Below are 21,034 nucleotides of genomic sequence, written 5' to 3'. Positions count from 1 at the left end.
TGACTTTTGTGTTATTCTTGCTCAAAATGTATAATCTCATTCCAATCATGAGAAAATATCATACAAATCCAAACTGAGGGACATTCCATACCATAAGTGCAAAGTACTCTAAAAGTGGGTCACGAAAACAAGGAAAGATCAAGACATTGTTACAGACTGGAGGAGACAAGAGAGAGATAACTAAATGTAACTGGGATCCTGGGTGTGATTCTAGAACAGAAAAAGCCCATTCATGGGAAAACTGATTAAATGCAAATCAGATCTGTAGTTAGTATTAATATTAATTTCCTGTCCTTGATAATTATACTATGGTTATGTAAAATGTTAACATTACAGGAAACAGGAAGAGAGAGGTAACAGAACTGTGCTACAATTTGTGCAACTTTTTTTATAGTCTAAGATTAATCAAAACAAAGAAGAAATGATACTGAAGAGGTTTATTTACTAATATGGAAAGGCATTAATAACAAACAGTTCAGTAAAGTAGGTTACAAAGCAGTATATATACAATCTTAATTTGGTTAAATATTATACTTACATTTACATAGAGAAAAATCATGAGGAATATTTAACAAAATGTTAACAGAAATGGGTGGTGTGATTTTAGCATAGTTTCATGGAATTCATTAGTCTGCTTATCTAATGAGTAATATCCTTACAGTGAGTCCATATTTGGGAAGTAATTTTATAATTTTAAAATTAAAATTTTTTTACTAAAACCTTTTAAAAATAAATATACCATCCCAGCACTTTGGGAGGCCGAGACGGGCGGATCACGAGGTCAGGAGATCGAGACCATCCTGGCTAACACGGTGAAACCCCGTCTCCACTAAAAAACACAAAAATCCAGCTACTCGGGAGGCTGAGGCAGGAGAATGGCGTAAACCCAGGAGGCGGAGTTTGCAGGTCGGGCTACTGCACTCCAGCCTGGGCGACAGAGCGAGACTCCGTCTCAAAAAAAAAATAAAAATAAAAATAAAAGGCCGGGCGCGGTGGCTCAAGCTTGTAATCCCAGCACTTTGGGAGGCCGAGACGGGCGGATCACAAGGTCAGGAGATCGAGACCATCCTGGCTAACACGGTGAAACCCCGTCTCTACTAAAAAATACAAAAAAACTAGCCGGGCGAGGTGGCGGGCGCCTGTAGTCCCAGCTACTCCGGAGACTGAGGCAGGAGAATGGCGGGAACCAGGGAGGCGGAGCTTGCAGTGAGCTGAGATCTGGCCACTGCACTCCAGCCTGGGCGACAGAGCGAGACTCCGTCTCAAAAAACAAACAAACAAAATAAAAATAAAAATAAATAAATAAATAAATCTTCCAGTATTCCTATTCCAACTTCTGGGGTACTCACACACAACTTTTCTTTACATACCTGGCAACAACTACAACTAACATAGAGATAATATCTAATGTTCTGTTATACCTAAGGATCTTTTCATCAACAGCACTAAACAGAAAAAAATAAAACAAAATAAAACAAAAAAAAACTTGCATATTCAGCGCTACAAACCAAACAACAAACCTTACTGTTCTGCTTAATTATAGGAGGCACAGAACTAGCGCTTTTCAATTCTCTTGTTAACAATAGAAGAAATTTGAGAGTAAAAACAAGTACAAGCCCCTCACATTTTATAGGTGAGAAAGTTGAATCACAGGGAAGTAAATTGACTTGTCCAAAATTGTCAAATAACCAGTTGGTATCAATGTCAGGAACAGAACTAGGTATCCTAAGTCCTAAAGTTCAATGCCCATTCTACTAAACCAAACATAAATGTAGTTTATTTATTTATTTATTTATTTATTTATTTTGAGGTGGAGTTTCGTTCTTGTTGCCCAGGATGGAGTGCAATGGCCGGATCTCAGCTCACCGCAGCCTCAGCCTCCTGAGTAGCTGGGATTACAGGCATGTGCCACCACGCCTGGCTAATTTTGTATTTTTAGTAGAGATGGGGTTTTTCCATGTTGGTCAGGCTAGTCTTGAACTCCCGACCTCAGGTGATCCATCTGCCTCGACCTCCCAAAGTGCTGGGATTATAGGCGTGAGCCACTGTGCCCAGCCAAATACATAGTTTCAAAATCCACCTTTACTGGCTTGTTCAATTTCTTTTTTTTTTTTTTTTTTTTTGAGACGGAGTCTTGCTCTGCCGCCCAGGCTGGAGTGCAGTGGCCGGGTCTCAGCTCACTGCAAGCTCCGCCTCCTGGGTTTACGCCATTCTCCTGCCTCAGCCTCCCAAGCAGCTGGGACTACAGGCGCCCGCCATGTCGCCCGGCTAGTTTTTTTTTGTATTTTTTAGTAGAGACTGGGTTTCACCATGTTAGCCAGGATGGTCTCGATCTCCTGACCTCGTGATCCGCCCGTCTCGGCCTCCCAAAGTGCTGGGATTACAGGCTTGAGCCACCGCGCCCGGCCGGCTTGTTCAATTTCACATTATAGGTTGGGCATCCCACACCCAAAAATCAGAAAGCAAGACACTCAAGGGTAATGCTCATTGTAACATTCTGGATTTTAGATTTTCAGATTTCGAATGTTCAACCAGTATAATACAAATATTCCAAAATCTTAAAAAATCCAAAATCCAAAACACAAGGGATACTCAACCAGTAATGGTAAAACAAAACAAAACAATAAAGTTTTGCCTTCTTACTTTTTGCTTTAACTATGGCCTTCTTTCTAATTACAATTACAAATGAAGCCTCTTAGCTAACAACTACCGAACATTCCTGAAGGCTCCTAAATATTCTTATATTATCTATATCATCACACACTTTACCATGAAGAAGTGGTATTTTAAAACATCATGGCTGGGCATGGTGGCTGTAATTCTAGCACTACAGGAGGCCGAGGTGGGTGGATCACTTGAGCTCTGGAGTTTGAGAGCAGCCTAGGTAACATGGCTAGGTGAAACCCCGCCTCTACTAAAAATACAAAATTAGCCTCTTCAACTAGAATGTAAGCTCCCTGAGGAGAGGAACTTTGCCCTTCAAATCCCTGTATCCTATAGGCCTAGCACAAGTACACAATAAAAGTTCTCAGTTAATTGCTAAATGCTACACATTTCTTGCCAGAGAAAACAAAGCAAATTATGATAACATTAAGCCTTCTCTAACTTTGTGTATATAATTTTTTTTTTTTTTTTTGAAGACAGAGTCTCGCTCTCAGCTCACTGTAACCTCTGCCTCCTGGGTTCAAGAGATTATCCTGCCTCAGCCTCCCGAGTAGCTGGGACTACTGGCGCATGCCACCCCAACCAGCTAATTTTTGTATTTTTAGTAGAAACGGGGTTTCACCATATGGGCCAGGAAGGTCTCAATCTCTTGACCTTCTGATCCGCCTGCCTCGGCCTCCCAAAGTGCTGGCATTACAGGCATAAGCCACCACACCCAGCCTAGAATTCTTATAGGAAATAAAAGTTCAGTTATACTCTTTACAAAAATGTTTTCCATTTATACTCTTCACAAAAATGTTTTCCACTATTGCCAAACTATGGAAAATTTTTTTCAACTAAAATAGGTTTGATTTTTTGCCTCTGGTTGGTTGGTTTTAAAACTTTCCCCCATTTTCAACAGGAATAAAATTAAGAATTTTTAACTACCAGGTCCAGGAAAAAAAAAATAACTGTTTGGAATTATGGGAAAGCTTTCCTAACTGACTATTCTGTAAAAAACAAGTTCTTAACAAGTTCTCAACATTTAAATTCCCAAACATTCCAAACATTTCCCTCATCCCCAAGGAGACTAGAGATATGTTTTCAACTCTGACCCAAGGGCTTAGATGCCTGTTTGGGAACATCATTCTGAAAAAGGAGCTTACTTAAGTAGATTAGTTTTGTTTAAACCACAATTTGACCTTCCTTAAACAACTGCTAGACATCTACAGAGCCTTCAGAGCCCTGTAATTGTTTTTCTAATTCTTCTTTTTAAAGTGGTAACAAAATCTGAAGGCACTACCATTTTTCATAGCCACTATGGATTAGTAATAAATAGAGCATCTCTAGGCACCAATAATCTTTGATTATACAATTTTTTTTCTAATATTATTCTACAGACTCAAAGGTTTACAGCAACCAGACACAATGGCTCATGCCTATAACCCTAGCCCTTTGGGAGGCCAAGGCGGGCAGATCACTTGAGCCCAGAAGTTCAAGACCAGCATAGGCAACCCGGTAAAACCCCATCTCTACAAAAAAACACAAAAATTATCTCGTCATGGTAGCATAAGCCTGTAGTCCCAGGTACTAAGGCTGCGTACCTGAGTGGGAGGATCACCCGAGCCCAGGAGGCTGAGGCTGCAGCAAGGATTGCGCCATTTCACTTTGGCCTGGGGAACTGAGTGAGGCTCTGTCTCAAAAAAAAAAAAAAAAAAAAAAAAAGGCACGCTCATAACTAAGCTAATATCTACCTTCCTCTAACTTTTATCCTATTACTGAAATAAACCAATATAATTCACTTTGCTTTTTCATCAGTCTTTTAAAATAAATGAAGGTAACTATTATGTCTCTCATTTCTAGTCTCTTCATTTCATGGCTAAACTGAAACAAAGAGACTAAAGAAATTTGGCCAGCCCTAAACACATGGTATCCTGATCACTCTCCAAGTTGATTACCCTTATGAAACTGCACAACATGCTTCCATAAAGAGGAATAGGACTATTTATTACCTTCCTTATCCCGAGCACTAAACTGCTTCAAAAGATCACATTCTGAAAAGGTGTGGTGGCTCAGCCTGTAATCCCAACACTTTGGGAGGCTGAGGTGGGTGGATCACTTGAGGTCAGGAGTTCGAGACCAGTCTGGCCAACATGATGAAATCCCATTTCTACTAAAAATACAAAAAAATTAGCCGGGTGTGGTGGTGCACGCCTGTAGTCCCAGCTCGGGAGGCTGAGGCAGGAGAATCGCTTGGACCCGGGAGGCGGAGGTTGCAGTGAGCGGAGATCGCGCCACCACACTCCAGCCTGGATGACAGAGTGAAACTCCATCTCAAAAAAAAAAAAGCAAACAAACAAACAACAAAAACATCACATTCTCACATTCCTTTTTTCTTTTTAAAATTTTTTTCTATTTTTCTTTTTTATTTTCTTTTTTATATATATTTTAAATCCTCTTTTTCCTAGTTCCCACAAGCAGACCATTCTTTGGCTGCCACATCACATGACATCACATGCAGACAACTAAAACCCTTAGGTCAATCACATGTAAGAGACTCAGTCCTATACCAAATGAACCTAGGTATAAGGCTTTACTTTCATCACAATTTACTTTTGACACAATATTCGGCCTATATGGGATTTATCCCTACCAGCCTTGTGCTGTCTGTAAACATGTCTTCTATGTCTGTATGGCATTGATAAAATAAGCCAGAGTCAAATATAGAGCCACATGACAAGCAAGTTCACTCTCTTTTCTTTGCTGTTGAGATAACGTATAAGCATGCTGTCAGAATTTGGTTTTTGAAAACATTTTGTCCCTCCTAAGGGACAAGTTCTCCTTGTCCTATTTGTTGTATTCTCTTTTTCGTCTCTGTCATAGGTCATGCCCCAATTTTCTAGGCTTTCCTTGACGTATTTAGATAAGTAAAATCCTGCTTTCTTTTTTTTTTTTTTTGAGACGGAGTCTCGCTCTGTCGCCCGGGCTGGAGTGCAGTGGCCGGATCTCAGCTCACTGCAAGCTCCGCCTCCCGAGTTTACGCCATTCTCCTGCCTCAGCCTCCCGAGTAGCTGGGACTACAGGCGCCCGCCACCTCGCCCGGCTAGTTTTTTGTATTTTTTAGTAGAGACGGGGTTTCACCGTGTTAGCCAGGATGGTCTCGATCTCCTGACCTCGTGATCCGCCCGTCTCGGCCTCCCAAAGTGCTGGGATTACAGGCTTGGGCACCGCGCCCGGCCAAATCCTGCTTTCATAAACTCTGAGCTATCTATTTCATATTCTCTTTCTGCTATATGGAATATATATTTGCAAACCAACTAAAATCCTCTCTTAAATTACAAGGCAGAACAAGTGTGTATTTAAAAAATTGATAAAATTAACAGACTTTCCCTCCAGTGGCTAAAGTCATTTCTAGCTTACCCACAAATACCAACACTTCAAAGGCATTTTAAAAGGTACTCCATAAAGACATTAAGTAGTTATAGCTCCACTCCTCTAAATAAGTCAAACAGACTTTGTTCTGAAGGCTGGCATTAAGTAAACTATTAGAAAGAAAATTATATTCAAATGAACAGTAGACTGCATTCTGGACAGGGTCTGTGTCATTCCTGGGCAGCAAGTGGGCACTTAGGAAAGTGCATTAACTCTACTGGAGTTTTATCAGTAACGTCTATTTACCATAGCATATTTCCATAAGCACTCAGATTAGTATTAGAGTGTGACAACATAAAAAAAAAAAAAAAAAAAAAGGCTGTACCAAATGCTTTAAAAAAAACCCAAGCTCATCGACTATTGTTTATTCAAGAGGAGGCATGTTAACTGAAAACACTTTGAAAGAACGTATAGGCAGTCATAGTAAATCACCTGGGATTAGAGGTCTTAATATTTTGTGTTAGGTCATCTGAGGCAAGGGGTTAAAAGCTTAAGGAAAATTATTTCACAGAGCACAGCATATGCTTAATACCTTTACAGAAATGGATAAAGTGGCAGCAAGGGAAATTCGAGGTAACCCTCAAAATCAGCACACAAAGAAAGGATGGGCAAGACACAGGCACACCTCAGAGACATTTGGGTTCAGTTTAAGACTACCACAATAGAGTGAACACAAAGTGAGTCGCACAAATTTTTTTGGTTTCCCAATGCATATGAAAGTTATGTTTACACTATACTAAAAGTGCAATAGTACGAAGTCTTTAAAAATGTACATAACTTAATGTTAAAATACTGCTAAAAAATGCTAATGATCATCTGAGCCTTTAGAAAGTTGTCATCTTTTTGCTGATAGGGGGGTCTTCCCTCAATGTTAATGGCTGACTGATCAGGTTGGTGGTTGCTAAACATGGGGATGGCTGTGGCAATTTCTTTTTTCTTCTTTTTCTCTTTTTTCTTTTTGAGACAGAGTCTCACTCTATCCCCCAGGTTGGAGTGCAGTGGTGCGATCTGGGTTTACAGGCTCACTGCAATCTCCACCTCCCAGGTTGAAGCAATTCTCTTGCCTCAGTCTCCTGAGTAGCTGGGATTACAGGTACCTGGCTCATTTTTGTATTTTTGGTAGAGATGGGGTTTTACCATGTTGGTCAGGCTGGTCTCAAACTCCTGACCTTAGGCAACCCGCCTGCCTCGGCCTCCCAAAGTGCTGGGATTACAGGCGTGAGCCACCATGCCCAGCCAGGCAATTTCTTAAAATAAGATAACCATGAAGTTTGCCACATTGATTGACCTTTCCACGAAATATTTCTCCGTAGCATGTGACAGCATGTTACCAACAGAACTTCTTTCAAAACTGAAGTCAATCCTTGCCAACTCTGCTGCTGCTTTATCAACTACGTTTATGGAATATTCTAAATCCGTTATTCTCATTTAAACAATGTCCACAGCATCTTCACCAAAAGTAGATTCTATCTCAAGAAACCACTCTCTCTGCTCATCCAGAAGTAGCAACTCCTCATCCATTACGTTTTTATCATGGGTTTGCAGCAATTCAGTCATAACTTCAATCTCCACTTCTAATTCTAGTTCTCTTGTTATTTCTACTACATCTGCAATTACTTCCTCTACTGAAGTCTTGAACCTCTCAAAGTCATCCATGAGGGTTGGAATCAACTTCTTCCAAACTCCTGTTCATGTTGATATTTTGACCTCCTTCCACAAATCATGAATGTTCATAATGGCATCTAGAATGCTGAATCCTTTCCAAAAGGTTTTCAATGGACTTTGCCCATATCCATCAGAAGAATCATAATTTATGAAAGTTATAGTTTTATGAAATGCGTTTCTTAAATAGTAAGAGTTGAAAGTTGCAGTTACTCCTTGATCCACAGGCTACAGAATGGATGTTGTATTAGCAGACACAAAAATAACATTTATCTCCTTGTATATCTCCATCAGAGCTTGTGGGTGACCAAATGTATTGTCAATGAGCAGTAATATTTTGAAATATTATCAGCAGTAGTTCTCTACAGTGGACTTAAAATATTCAGTAAACCATGCTATAACAGATGTGCTGTCATCCAGGCTTTCTAGTTCCATTTATTCAACATACTTAGAGTAGCATAATTCTTAAGGATTCTTGGATCTTCTGAATGGTAAATGGAAATTGGCTTCAACTTAAAGTTATCAGCTGCATTAGCCCCTATCAAGAGAGTCAGCCTGTCCTTTGAAGCCAGGCACTGACTTCTCTCTAGCTATGAAAGCTCTACACGGCATCGTCTTCCAACAGAAGGTTGTTTCATTTACATGGAAAATCTGTTTAGTGTAGCCACCTTCATCAATTATCTTAGCTAGATCTTCTGGATAACTTGCTGCAGCTTCTCCATCAATCAGCACTTACGGCTTCACGCTGCACTTTTATGTTGTGGAGATGGCTTCTTTCCTTAAACCTCAGGAACCAACCTCTGCCAGCTTCCAACTTTTCTTCTGCAGCTTCCTCACTTCTCTCAGCCTTCGGAGAACTGAAGAGAGTGAGCGCCTTGCTCTTCGATTAGGCTTTGCCTTAAAGGAATATTGTGGCTGGTTCAATCTTCTATCCAGAGCACTAAAACTTTTTCCACATCATCAGTAAGGCTGTTTCGCTTTCTTATCATTTGTCTGTTCACTGGAGTAGCACTTTTAATTTCCTTCAAGAACTTTTCCTTTGCATTCACAACTTGGCTAACTGCTTGGCACAAGAGACATAACTCTTGGCCTATGTCAGCTTTCAACAGCTTTCCTCACTAAGCTTCATCATTTCTAGCTTTTGATTTAAAGTGAGAAATACTGAACTTTCCTTTTCACTACAATACTTAGAGGCCATTGTAGGATTATTAACTGGCTTAATTTTAATATTGTCCCATCTTAGGGTACAGGGATGCCCAAGGAGACGGAGAGAGATGGGCAAGTAGCTGGTCAGTGGAGCAGTCAGAACAAACACATTTTTTATTATGCTTGCTGTCTTTTATGGATGTGGTTCATGGCACCCCCAAACAATTACAATAGTAACATCAAAGGTCACTGATCACAGACCATCATAACAGATATAATAATGAAAAAGCTTGAAATATTGTGAGAATTACCAAAATGTGACACAATGACACGAAGTGCGCACACAATGTTGAAAAAATGGCACTGTAAGGCGTGCTTGAGACAGGGTTGCCACAGACTTTAATTTATAAAGAACTGATTATCTACAAAGCATAATAATGAAGCTCAATAAAATAAGGCATGCCTGTATTTCACTGGTTCATCTGTATCACTGACTTATAAAGGTATCTATCCAGACACAACCTTTGTGCAGTACTGAGGACAAAAACCTTTTCATTTGCAGGATAGTGTTTGGTATTGTAAGAAGTCAGTTTCCAGCACTAGCACGTCTACACTAAGTTACTGTTCCTTCCCTAGACTCTTACAGTTAGTGGGGATGAATCACTCATTTTGACTTAGGGTTTTAGAATTCAATTTCACATCTAATTCTATAGAATCTGGCATTAAAAAAATCAAAATTTCCGGCCGGGCGCGGTGGCTCAAGCCTGTAATCCCAGCACTTTGGGAGGCCGAGACGGGCGGATCACGAGATCAGGAGATCGAGACCATCCTGGCTAACACGGCGAAACCCCATCTCTACTAAAAATACAAAAAACTAGCCGGGCGAGGTGGCGGGCGCCTGTAGTCCCAGCTACTCAGGAGGCTGAGGCAGGAGAATGGCGTAAAACCTGGGAGGTGGAGCTTGCAGTGAGCTGAGATCCAGCGACTGCACTCCAGCCCGGGCGAAAGAGCAAGACTCCGTCTCAAACAAAAAAAAAAAAAAAAAAAAATTAAAAAAATTAAAAAAAAAAATCAAAATTTCCCTAAGCCTCCAAAATAGAAATTATGAGATGGTGAAAAAACAAAAAAGCCATTAGGTCTTGCTAAGATCTAGTAACAAAGTACTTCAGTTAGGGCTCAAAAAACCTAGGTTTGGCCGGGCGCAGTGGCTCACGCCTGTAATCCCAGCACTTTGGGAGGTCGAGGGGGATGGATCACGAGTCAGGAGACACAGATCATCCTGGCTAACAAGGTGAAACACCGCCTCTACTAAAAATACAAAAAATTAGCCAGGTGTGGTGGCGGGCACCTGTAGTCCCAGCTACTCGGGAGGCTGAGGCAGGAGAATGGCGTGAACCCAGAAGGCGGAGCCTGCAGTGAGCTGAGATTGCGCCACTGCACTCCAGCCTGGGTGACAGAGCGAGACTCTGTCTCAAAAAAAAAAAAAAAAGACGTAGACTTTCATCAGTTTTCCTACTCAGAGTGTGTCCTTACTACACAAAACTGTACTATGGCCTAAAACAATATAGATTCAAATTTCTAAGGAAAATCATCTCCAATTAAAATCACACAGAACTTCTCACTTCTATTTTGAAGTCACGAGATTATATTATCTTTTAAAGATCCCCTATAGGCCAGGCGTGGTGGCTCACACCTGTAATCCCAGCACTTTGGGAGGCTGAGGCAGGCAGATCATCACCTGAGGTCACAAGTTTGAGACCAGCCCAGCCAATATGGCAAAATTCCGTCTCTACTAAAAATACAAAAATTAGCTGGGCAAGGTAGTGCGTACCTGTAATCCCAGCTACTCAGGAGGCTGAGGCAAGAGAATTGCTTGAACCCAGGAGGCGGAGGTTTCAGTGAACCAAGATTGCGCCACTGCACTCCAGCCTGGGTAATGACTCCAGAAAAAAAAAAAAAAAGTTCCCCTATAGATATGAGATTAGGGGTACATTTTTCCTTGATTTCCATAATGATTATTGCAAAAGCATAACAACATTAAACTTTTAAAAAATCCTCCCATTTGAGCAGGAGACAACTTTGGGAAATAACAGAAATATTCTATATCCTGACTCAGTGGTAGTCACACAAGTATACACATTTGTTAAAATTTATCCAAGAAATGCCTTAAATGGGTACATTTTATTGTATGTATATCTCAATAATGTTAGTATCACTTAACATTCTCAGCTCCCATTACCTCTACCTCCTCTCTACCTCAGTGTCTCCTCATTCATTCATTCATGCATTCACTAAAAATTTTGAAGCAATGTGCTAGAAACTAGAGATACAGCTGTGAACAAGAAACAGTTCAGGCCTTCAAGAACTTCACTGTCTAGAAGGAAGGACACATAGTAAACAGATAATGTCGAGTATAGTCTGAGACACACTACATACAACAGGAATATGGAAAGGGTGCTATACGAACACATAAGAGGTGCCTTTTTTTTTTTTTTTTTAAGACGGAGTCTTGCTCTGTCGCCCAGGCTGGAGTGCAGTGGTGTGATAGCTCACTGCAAGCTCCGCCTCCCAGGTTCAAGCGATTCTCCTGCCTCAGTCTCCCGAGTAGCTGGGACTACAGGCGCCCACCATTGCACCCAGCTAATTTTTTGTATTTTTAGTAGAGAAGGGCTTTCACCTTGTTAGCCAGGATGGTCTCGATCTCCTGAACTTGTGATCCACCCTCCTTGGCCTCCCAAAGTGCTAGGATTACAGGCGCAAGCCACGGCGCCAGGCCAAGAAGTGCCTTTAACCTGGCTCTACCATTGCAAAAACTTGATGTGCCCCCATGTACTCAAATTCTAAAATTCCCCTTTCTGACCACAAAGTTCAGTCCTCCCAATTATGTCAATCTCATGTCCTTTAATACCTCAATCCCACCAATTCCCTCCAGATTTCCTGTTTTGGCTTTTATTATCTCCCTGACAGCCAAGATCAAGGTTAGCCACTACCCTAACATGCCCGCTCATTTCCTCTTTTTTCCATCTACAACCTCCATCCACCGATCACTACTAATCTTACTACAATAAATCATTAATGTTGATCCTCAGTTATTCATTCATTTAAAAAAAGTGTCTTCTGCCAGGCGTGGTGGCTCACGCCTGTAATCCCAGCACCTTAGGAGGCTGAGGCGGGTGGATCACTTGAGGTCGGGAGTTTGAGGCCAGCCTGACCAACACAGAGAAATCTCATCTCTACTAAAAATACAAAAATTAGCCGGGCATGGTGGCACGTGCCTGTAATCCCAGCTACTCAGGAGGCTGAGGAAGAAGAATCGCTTAACCTAGGAGACAGAGGTTACAGTGAGCCGAGAACATGCCATTGCACTCCAGTCTGGGCAACAAGAGTGAAACTTCGTTTCAAAGAAAAAAAAAAAGTGTCTTCTCTATCAATCACATACCAAGATACATCAATGTGGCTGGGCACAGTGGCTTACACCTGTAATCAATCCCAGCACTTTGGGAGGCTGAGGCAGGCGGATCATGAGGTCAAGAGATCGAGACCATCCTGGCCAACACGGTAAAACCTCGTCTCTACTAAAAATATAAAAATCAGCTGGGCATGGTGGCATGCACCTGTAGTCCCAGCTACTAGGGAGGCTGAGGCAGGAGAATCGCTTGAACCCAGGAGGCGGAGGTTGCAGTGAGCCGAGATCACACCACTGCACTCCAGCCTGGTGACAGAGCGAGACTCCGTCTCAAAAAAAAAAAAAAAAAAGATGCATCAATGAACAAGTCATACACGATCCTTCCCTTCATGGAACTTACCTCTCCCTCTGGAGGGAGAAACAGACATTTCACTAAGTAAATAAAGACAATACAGTAATTACAGATTGTAATTGCAATGGGAGAAAAAAACAGGTTGCTTTGACAGAGAATAAGAGGAACCCATCTCTCAGACAGGGTATGTATTATGAAAAAACAGGAAAAACACTCTAGGAAAAGCAAACAGCAAGCAAAGGCACAGACCCTAAAGCAAAATACAGTTTCAGCTTGTACTGTTACAGGATGAGTGAGGAGAATGTAATAGGAAATGAGGTGGAGATGTAGGGGCCGGATCAGGCAAAGTCTTGAAGGCTTGTAATGAATTTAGACCTTATTCTAAGTATTAATAGAAAGCCACTGAGGATTTAGATAGGAGACTGACATGATCTGATTTAATCTTTAAAAGATTACTCTGGGCCGGGCGCGGTGGCTCAAGCCTGTAATCCCAGCACTTTGGGAGGCCGAGACGGGCGGATCACGAGGTCAGGAGATCGAGACCATCCTGGCTAACACGGTGAAACTCCGTCTCTACTAAAAATACAAAAAAAAAAAAAAAACTAGCCGGGCGAGGTGGCGGGCGCCTGTAGTCCCAGCTACTCCGGAGGCTGAGGCAGGAGAATGGCCTAAACCCGGGAGGCGGAGCTTGCAGTGAGCTGAGATCCGGCCACTGCACTCCAGCCCGGGAGAAAGAGCAAGACTCCGTCTCAAAAAAAAAAAAAAAAAAAAAAGAAGTCACTGCAGTAGCCAAGACAACAGATAGTGACATGGACTACATGGGTGGAGACAGAATTATTTGCGTTCAAGAGCTATTATGGAGGTGTCGTCTACAGAGACACGGATAACCAAACTCTTGATCTGCCTTTCTCCTTTCCTCTCCTAAAATCTGGTCTTTCCTCTCAATATATGACACAACCAAGGCCAGGCACGATGGCTCACACCTGTAATCCCAGCAGCTGGGGAGGTCGAGATGGGTGGATCACTTGAGGTCAGGAGTTCGAGACCAGTCTGGCCAATATGGTGAAACCCCACCTCTACTAAAAATACAAAAAAATTGGCTGGGCACGGTGGCTCACGTCTATAATCCCAGCAATTTGGGAGGCTGAGGTGGGCAGATTGCCTGAGGTCAGGAGTTCAAGACCAGCCTGGCCAACATGGTGAAACCCCCGTCTCTACTAAAAATACAAAAATTAACCAGGAATGGTGGCAGGCACCTGTAATCCCAGCTACTTGAAAGGCTGAGTCAGGAGAATCTCTTGAACCCGGGATGCGGAGGTTTCAGTGAGCCGAGATCTCGCCACTGCGCTCCAGCCTGGGTAACAGAGAGAGACCTTGGCTCAAAAAAAAAAAAAAGGCCAGGCATGGTGGTGCATGCCTGTAATTCCAGCTACTCAGGAGGCTGAGGCAGGAGAATTGCTTGAACTTGGGACACGGAGGTTGCAGTGAGCCAAGATCATACCACTGGAAACAACACAACCACTGCCATGAATGGTTAAACCAAAAACTGAGGATGCAGATGTCATCGTTCCTTCCCTTTTGCCTCATGCCTAATCTATCAGCAAGTCTTTTTGCTTCTTCTATACTTCTAAAATCTCTCTCACATTCATCCTCTTCACTCTGTCTCCAGGGATAACCTTTCCAGTGCAAGCTACCATCAATTACGGCTTGGGTTACAGCAGCAACTTCTTAATTGCTCCCACTGTTTGAAACACCAGACATCCAAGTGAAGATGTCAAGTAGGCAGTTGGATTTATGATTCTGGAGCTCAGAAGTGAGATGACACCAAGATACAAATTTGGGAACTGAATACATACAGACGGTATTTAAAGTCACAGAACTGGATGAAACCCCTAGGTAGAGGTTACAAACAGGCAATAGGAAAGAGCTGAGTATCATGCCAAGACGTATCTTCTGAAATTGACTTAAGGAAGAAAATCTAGTTGAGGAAGACAGAAGGCAGAAGTTCTGGCAGACTACCTCACAACCCTCTTGATTTCCGATTTTTCTCAGTCCTCATTATCATGGACCCAATAAACCACCCTCTCCTCAAAATGATACCCCATGCCATCACACTACTCTCACCTCCTACCTGCTTGCCTATTCTGTTTCCACGTTCTTACCTCGTTCTTCCATTTTCTACCCCTGTTTCAATCATTCCTGTTCTCTTTCTCTCTGTCTCAATCTCTCTTTTCCTGTGTGTGTGTGTGTGTCTATATACGCACACATTTTCCTCCTCAAAGATTTTATCCAGGCTGGGCGTAGTGGCTCACTCCTGTAATCCCACCACTTTGGGAGGCCAAGGCGGATGGATCACTTGAGGTCAGGAGTTCGAGACCAGCCTGGCCATATGGTAAAACCCTGTCTCTACTAAAAATACAAAAATCAGCTGGGCGTGGTGGCACACACCTGTAATTCCAGCTACTTGGGAGGTTGAGGCACAAGAATTGCTTGAACCTGGAAGGTGGAGGTTATAGTGAGCCAAGATGGCACCACTGTACTCCAGCCTGGGTGATGGAGTAAGACTCTGTCTTAAATAAATTAAATTAAATTAAACCGTGTCTCTACAAAAAAATGCAAAAAATTAACTGGGCATGGTGGCACATGCCTATATCCCCAGTTACTCAGGAGACTGAGGTGGGAAGATCACCTGAACCCGAGAGATTGAGGCTGCAGTGAGTTATGTTTGTGCCACTGCACTCCAGCTTGGGTGACAAAGCAAGACCCTATCTCAAAAAAAAAGATGTTATCCATTCCCACAACCTCAACTGTAAATTTACTGATAACTTCCAAATACCTAGTTAAGTATTACTCAAAGTGTGGCCCATACATCACTATTACAGAATTAGCACGGCAGGCTTGTGAAAATGCAGATTCTTGGACCTCACTTCAGACCTACAGTATCAGTTCCCCGGGTGATTCTTAGGCAATGGCTTTTAACAATGTCCACTAATTCATACATATTATTTTATTTGAATTGCATGTGAGATAATGTTAGGAATACTACAGCCTTAATGCTTACTAACAGCAACATGAATGAAAAAGGATCTGCAGACCAAGAAAAAAGTTTAACGAAATCAGAGACTATAACCAGGGATTAGACTCTAATGGAAATTGTACGATTGCTTAAACCTCTATGAATGTCCCATACTATTTATCTTTGTCTAAAGATAAACAATAAGGAGTAGGGGGGACAACTAAGCTTGTATCGCTTAAGAGCAAAGTAGTAAACTAGGAAGCCAGTGTCACACCATGGCTAGAATAAAATTGAAAACAGTAGTAGCTTTAAAAAGAGAAAAAGAGAAAGAGAGAAAGGTAGAATGATCTGTAGGGTCTTCAGTAGATAAGAGAGATGCAAGCCATAAAAGGGGTTACAAAGCTTAACAGTCACAGGTCCTCATCTACTAACATTACTCTACCTTGAATTAAAATTATTTGGGCACTTATATTACCTGTGTCACCAGATTGTGAGTTCCCTGAGGCTATATTACACAATCTACCTACTACTTTGCAAAACCTAAAGCCCTGCCCAACAAAATCTAATACTATTTCCTGAGGTAAAGAGTTGTCACATAAATTCTAGCTCAATTCCTGTATCATTATCTCCAATTCCAAATTAGTGGCGGCCAGAATGATGGGGTTTTACTGTATTATCTGGAAAAAATTAATGTATCAAAGCTTTAAATAAATATTAGTCTTCAGATACAAAACTCTAACAATTCTTCTGACCACAGCACAGTTTCCCCACTCCTTCTAACAAGCAAAACTCACCAAATACCATTAAAATGTTTCAGCTGCTTTTATATTTGTCCTACCTCCTCATTCCTTATCATCGCAGATAAGATGCTTTCTCCTTCACTACCAGTAGTGAAGTGAATTTGAACTGCTATTTGGGGTGGAGGAAAACGGCAAGCACTGACATAGTCAGAAGCCAAACCCTTTTCCAACTCCCTCCCTACCTGGTTCCTACCTCCTAGCCAGTCTCTTCAGTCCCTGAAGTAGCTCCCTCTGTTTTTGCATAAAACAATGTTCAATTGTACGCAGGGTTAAAAAACAAACAAACAAAAACCTTCAAGAATGCTTTTAATCTGTAATCCCAGCACTTTGGGAGGCCGGGGCAGGTGGATCACCTGAGGTCAGGAGTTCGATATCAGCCTGGCCAATATGGTGAACCCCTGTCTCTACTAAAAATACCAAAAAAAAAAAAAATTAGCCAGGCATGGTGGCAGGCGCCTGTAATCCCAGCTACTCAGGAGGCTGAGGCAGGAGAATTCCTGAACCCGGGAGGCAGAGGCTGCAGCGAGCTGAGATTGTGCCACTGCACTCCAGCCTGAACGGCAGAGTGAGACTCCATCTCAAAAAAATAAAATAAAATAAAATAAAATAAAGCTTTTATCAAACTACAAACCAAAGAAACTTCAGAAAAAACGGTGTATATCCCAAATCTCTAAATGCTGCTATTTAGAAAGACAAAACTAATAAAACATTATGCAGTGACAGATACTTGAATATTTTCTACATATCTCCCCACTAGATGCCCTGGGCATCCAGAACATTCCCTAACATTGCCCTCTACTCTTATCTTCCACCGTCAGCTTTCTCCCTGTAGCTAGTGACTCAAATTTGTTCAATATCTCTGCCTTCCCATTCTTTCAAAATGCAAGAGCAAAGTATAGATTCCAACATTAATTAATGGTATTGCTCTGGCTTGAAATGTTTGGGAGTCCCTTCTTCAGCTTTAAAAAGTAGCGACAGATGATGGGTTTCTCCACTGAGGGTTAGGCCTGGGGTTCTTAATATGCTATATCGAAGGCCAGTTACTACACCTCACATCTAGACATGACAGTGGCAGCACTCTCTACCATTATCAGGTCCCGGCCAGCTGGCTATGCAATACAATACCAGGTGCTGCGTTCCCATAATCAAAAGTAAAGGGTTAGTACTGCTTCTATACGAAAATGGCTCTTGCTCCAACCCCGCCTCGGCCCCCACATCAAACCGTCTAATAACATCACTGGTTCTTTCTACTTCAGAATAGAGACATGCATGCTTGAGATCATCAGGAATAATACATAACAAAGTCATTATATTCCGTACACTTGGCTGGCAGAAATGTGGGTTGCGACTAACTTTTTATTCACCGGCTTCCTTCCAGATCAATCCAGATAACTCCCCCGCCCCAGAGCTGCCATAGGGGGTGAAGCCCCATATCCTCCTAAGCGCAGTAGAGAGGCACTGGGGGTAGGACAAAAGAGACTTGCCTACAGGGACTTACACATGCCAGACGCTGAGGGGTCTGGGGTAACTCCGCGCTGATTTCCATCCTCTCCGCACCTCCAGCTTCCTCGTCCGCCATCTTGAGGGAAACTGACTCCTGCAGTTGCCGACCCCCGGCCAGAGGCAAGCGGAAACCTGTGGCCGGTCGGAGACACACAGGGACGACACTTTTACGACGGCCCCTGAAGTCGGGTTTGACGCAGAATTGAGGAGCGGCTTCCGGCCCGCTTCCCGGAAGCAAGCGTCACGACGTGAAAGGACTGGAGATTTTTATTTCCCCTGTAATTTATCAGGCGTAGCGCTTGGTAGCTGAGTGGTTGTATATCTGGATTTGGTGCTGGGAACTGTTGCATCTACGAGGTTTAAAAAAAAAAAAGCCAAAGCGTCCATTACGAAAGGAAGAAAACTTGTCAGGGGCTAAAGCAAGAACCTGTCCTAGCTGGCCGGTTGTTGGCCTGAGGGTGTTTTGTATCCCAGCCTCCCTGCAGTAGTTCTCCAGAGCCTATAAAATGAAAAAGAAAGTACTCACACATCTTCCATTTTTAAGGTTCTACCCCGTGGGCACTTGCACATGTATACAAAAAAGCTGGGGATCCAGCTTTATTGGGGAGCACGGGGGGAAATAATTTGGAAACCTAGTCATTCATCGATAGATGAAAGACAGGATAGACTATGGTACATCCGCATTTTGAAATACTGTGCAGCTCTTGAGCAAGATAAATCTGTGAAAAGATCAAGATAGGCCGGGCGCGGTGGCTCAAGCCTGTAATCCCAGCACTTTGGGAGGCCGAGACGGGCGGATCACGAGGTCAGGAGATCGAGACCATCCTGGCTAACACGGTGAAACCCCGTCTCTACTAAAAATACAAAAAAAAAAACTAGCCGGGCGAGGTGGCGGGCGCCTGTAGTCCCAGCTACTCGGGAGGCTGAGGCAGGAGAATGGCGTAAACCTGGGAGACGGAGCTTGCAGTGAGCTGAGATCCGGCCACTGCACTCCAGTCCGGGCGACAGAGCGAGACTCCGCCTCAAAAAAAAAAAAAAAAGAAAAGATCAAGATAAATTAAGTGAGAGGGAAAAAAGCCAAGTTGCCGCAAACTATATATTTGCACACATAGGCATTTAAATCTGAAGGAGTAAGTCTGAAAGGGGAAAGGGCAAAGTAGTAACTCTGAGGGCCAGGATTCGGATTGGAGGAAGAAGGTGGTCAAGAGCTACTTTACCTTCATCAGTATTTTACATTGTTTACAAAACAAATAATTTTAAAGTGTATATTTTTAACAAAGGGAAGAAAATAAAGCTCCAAACAATGTGAAAAGCAGAGGAGGCTTTCCAAATGCTGTGGTCCACCTTGATTAGTAGAACTTTCCTGCCTAAACAATGTTTCTGCTCAAATGAACTACCGCCTGGGTGCTAAAATACTGTTTTTCCAGCCTTTTTGCCAAACAACCACAATAAATACATTTTACATCTTATCACGGTACCTATACAAAATTATATGGGTATATATAGAATATGTATATATATGTAGGCCGGGCGCGGTGGCTCAAGCCTGTAATCCCAGTACTTTAGGAGGCCGAGACGGGCGGGCGGATCACGAGGTCAGGAGATAGAGACCATCCTGGCTAATACGGTGAAACCCCGTCTCTACTTAAAAATACAAAAAACTAGCCGGGCGACGAGGCGGGCGCCTGTAGTCCCAGCTACTCGGGAGGCTGAGGCAGGAGAATGGCGTAAACCCGGGTGGCGGAGCTTGCAGTGAGCTGAGATCCGGCCACTGCACTCCAGCCTGGGTGGCAGAGCAAGACTCCGTCTCAAAAAAAAAAAAAAAAAAGAAACTCCTTCTCTACCAAAAAAAAAAAAAATTAGTCGTGATGGTGTGTATCTGTAGTTCCAGCTACTGAGGGGGCTGAGGTAGGAGGATTGCTCAAGCCCAGGAGGTCCAGGCTGCAGTGAGCCATGTTCGAGCCACTGCAATCCAGCCTGGGTGATCGAGGGAGACCTCCTGCGCTCAAGCGATCCTCTTACACCATGTCTTCTTAAAATCATTTTATTTTATGTTTTAATATACTTTAAGTTCTAGGGTACATGTGCACAACTTGCTGGTTTGTTACATAGGTATACATGTGCCGTGTTGGTTTGCTGTACCCATCAACTAGTCATTTACGTTAGTTATTTTTCCTAATGCTATCACTTCCCCTGCCATGTCTTATTAACATAAATCAGGGTGGTGTGAGGGGGTCGTGTGTGTGTGTGTGTGTGTGTGTGTGTGGTTATACCAAAATTTTCAGTAACTATTAAGAGTAGTGTTAAACAAACAAAAAAGGTAAAGTGTTAACTTTTTTTCTTCAATGTTCACTGTAACTTTTCCTTAGTGAATTCTAGTTGTGTTTCAATAATTTGGTCTTAAAATACTAGATTTTTAAGTTCAAAATAACTTATCTTTGAATATAATTACCTTTACATAATAAAACATACCTTTCTGCCTACAACTCTTCACAGTAATTTGATGAGATAAAGAGATTTTAGGCAACAACCTGCTAATATTTTATGCCAGATGTTGACAAACTCCGATTAGTCCCACTATGGTCGTTTTTTGACTTCCCTGAGCTAAGAACAGTTTTTACATTTTTTAATAGTTGAAAAAAATCAAAAGAATAGTAACATTTTGTGACACAAGAAAGTTATTCAAAATTCAGATTTCAGTGTCCATAAAGTTTTATTGAATATTACTACTATGGCTGCTCTCCCAGTGCAACAGCAGAGCTGAGTACTTGTAACACGGCTCACATACCATCTCGCTGTTTACAGAAAAAGTTCACTTACCCCTTTTCCTATAATATGATCATAATTTAGCTATACAATTAGAACTCAGGGTAGAATTCAGCTCTACTCTGAATAAAAATTCCACAGTCACACTAAGGTCAACTCTGAATATTGACCTAACCAAAACTGACACAAATTGTTTTGAAAGGATGGGGTCTGGGAGTACGAATGAAAGTGGTCCTTGCAGCATTTCTTGTGGTCGTTGTGAGAGGGCTAGTTTCACCTCTTCCTTAGTGGGAGTCCGTAGATACCAT

The 21,034-nt window shown here is 42.3% G+C and overlaps 1 protein-coding gene across 1 annotated transcript in view; it reads right to left on the bottom strand.

The window, feature by feature from the left end:
• Nucleotides 1–18,241, bottom strand: part of UBR1 (ubiquitin protein ligase E3 component n-recognin 1) — a 160,313-nt gene extending 142,072 nt beyond the window's left edge. The window contains exon 1 of the mRNA XM_033190389.1: nucleotides 17,956–18,241. Within this exon, the coding sequence (XP_033046280.1) occupies nucleotides 17,956–18,036 (81 nt within the window). The 5' untranslated portion in view covers nucleotides 18,037–18,241. The remainder of the gene's footprint in view (nucleotides 1–17,955) is intronic.
• Between the last annotated feature and the right edge of the window lie 2,793 nt (nucleotides 18,242–21,034).

Source organism: Trachypithecus francoisi, unplaced genomic scaffold (genome assembly GCF_009764315.1).
Source record: "Trachypithecus francoisi isolate TF-2019V2 unplaced genomic scaffold, Tfra_2.0 Lachesis_group3, whole genome shotgun sequence".
In the NCBI taxonomy this organism is placed as follows: Eukaryota; Metazoa; Chordata; class Mammalia; order Primates; family Cercopithecidae; genus Trachypithecus; species Trachypithecus francoisi.
Note: the sequence above shows the minus strand (reverse complement) of the source record. Positions and strands in the feature narration are given on the sequence as shown.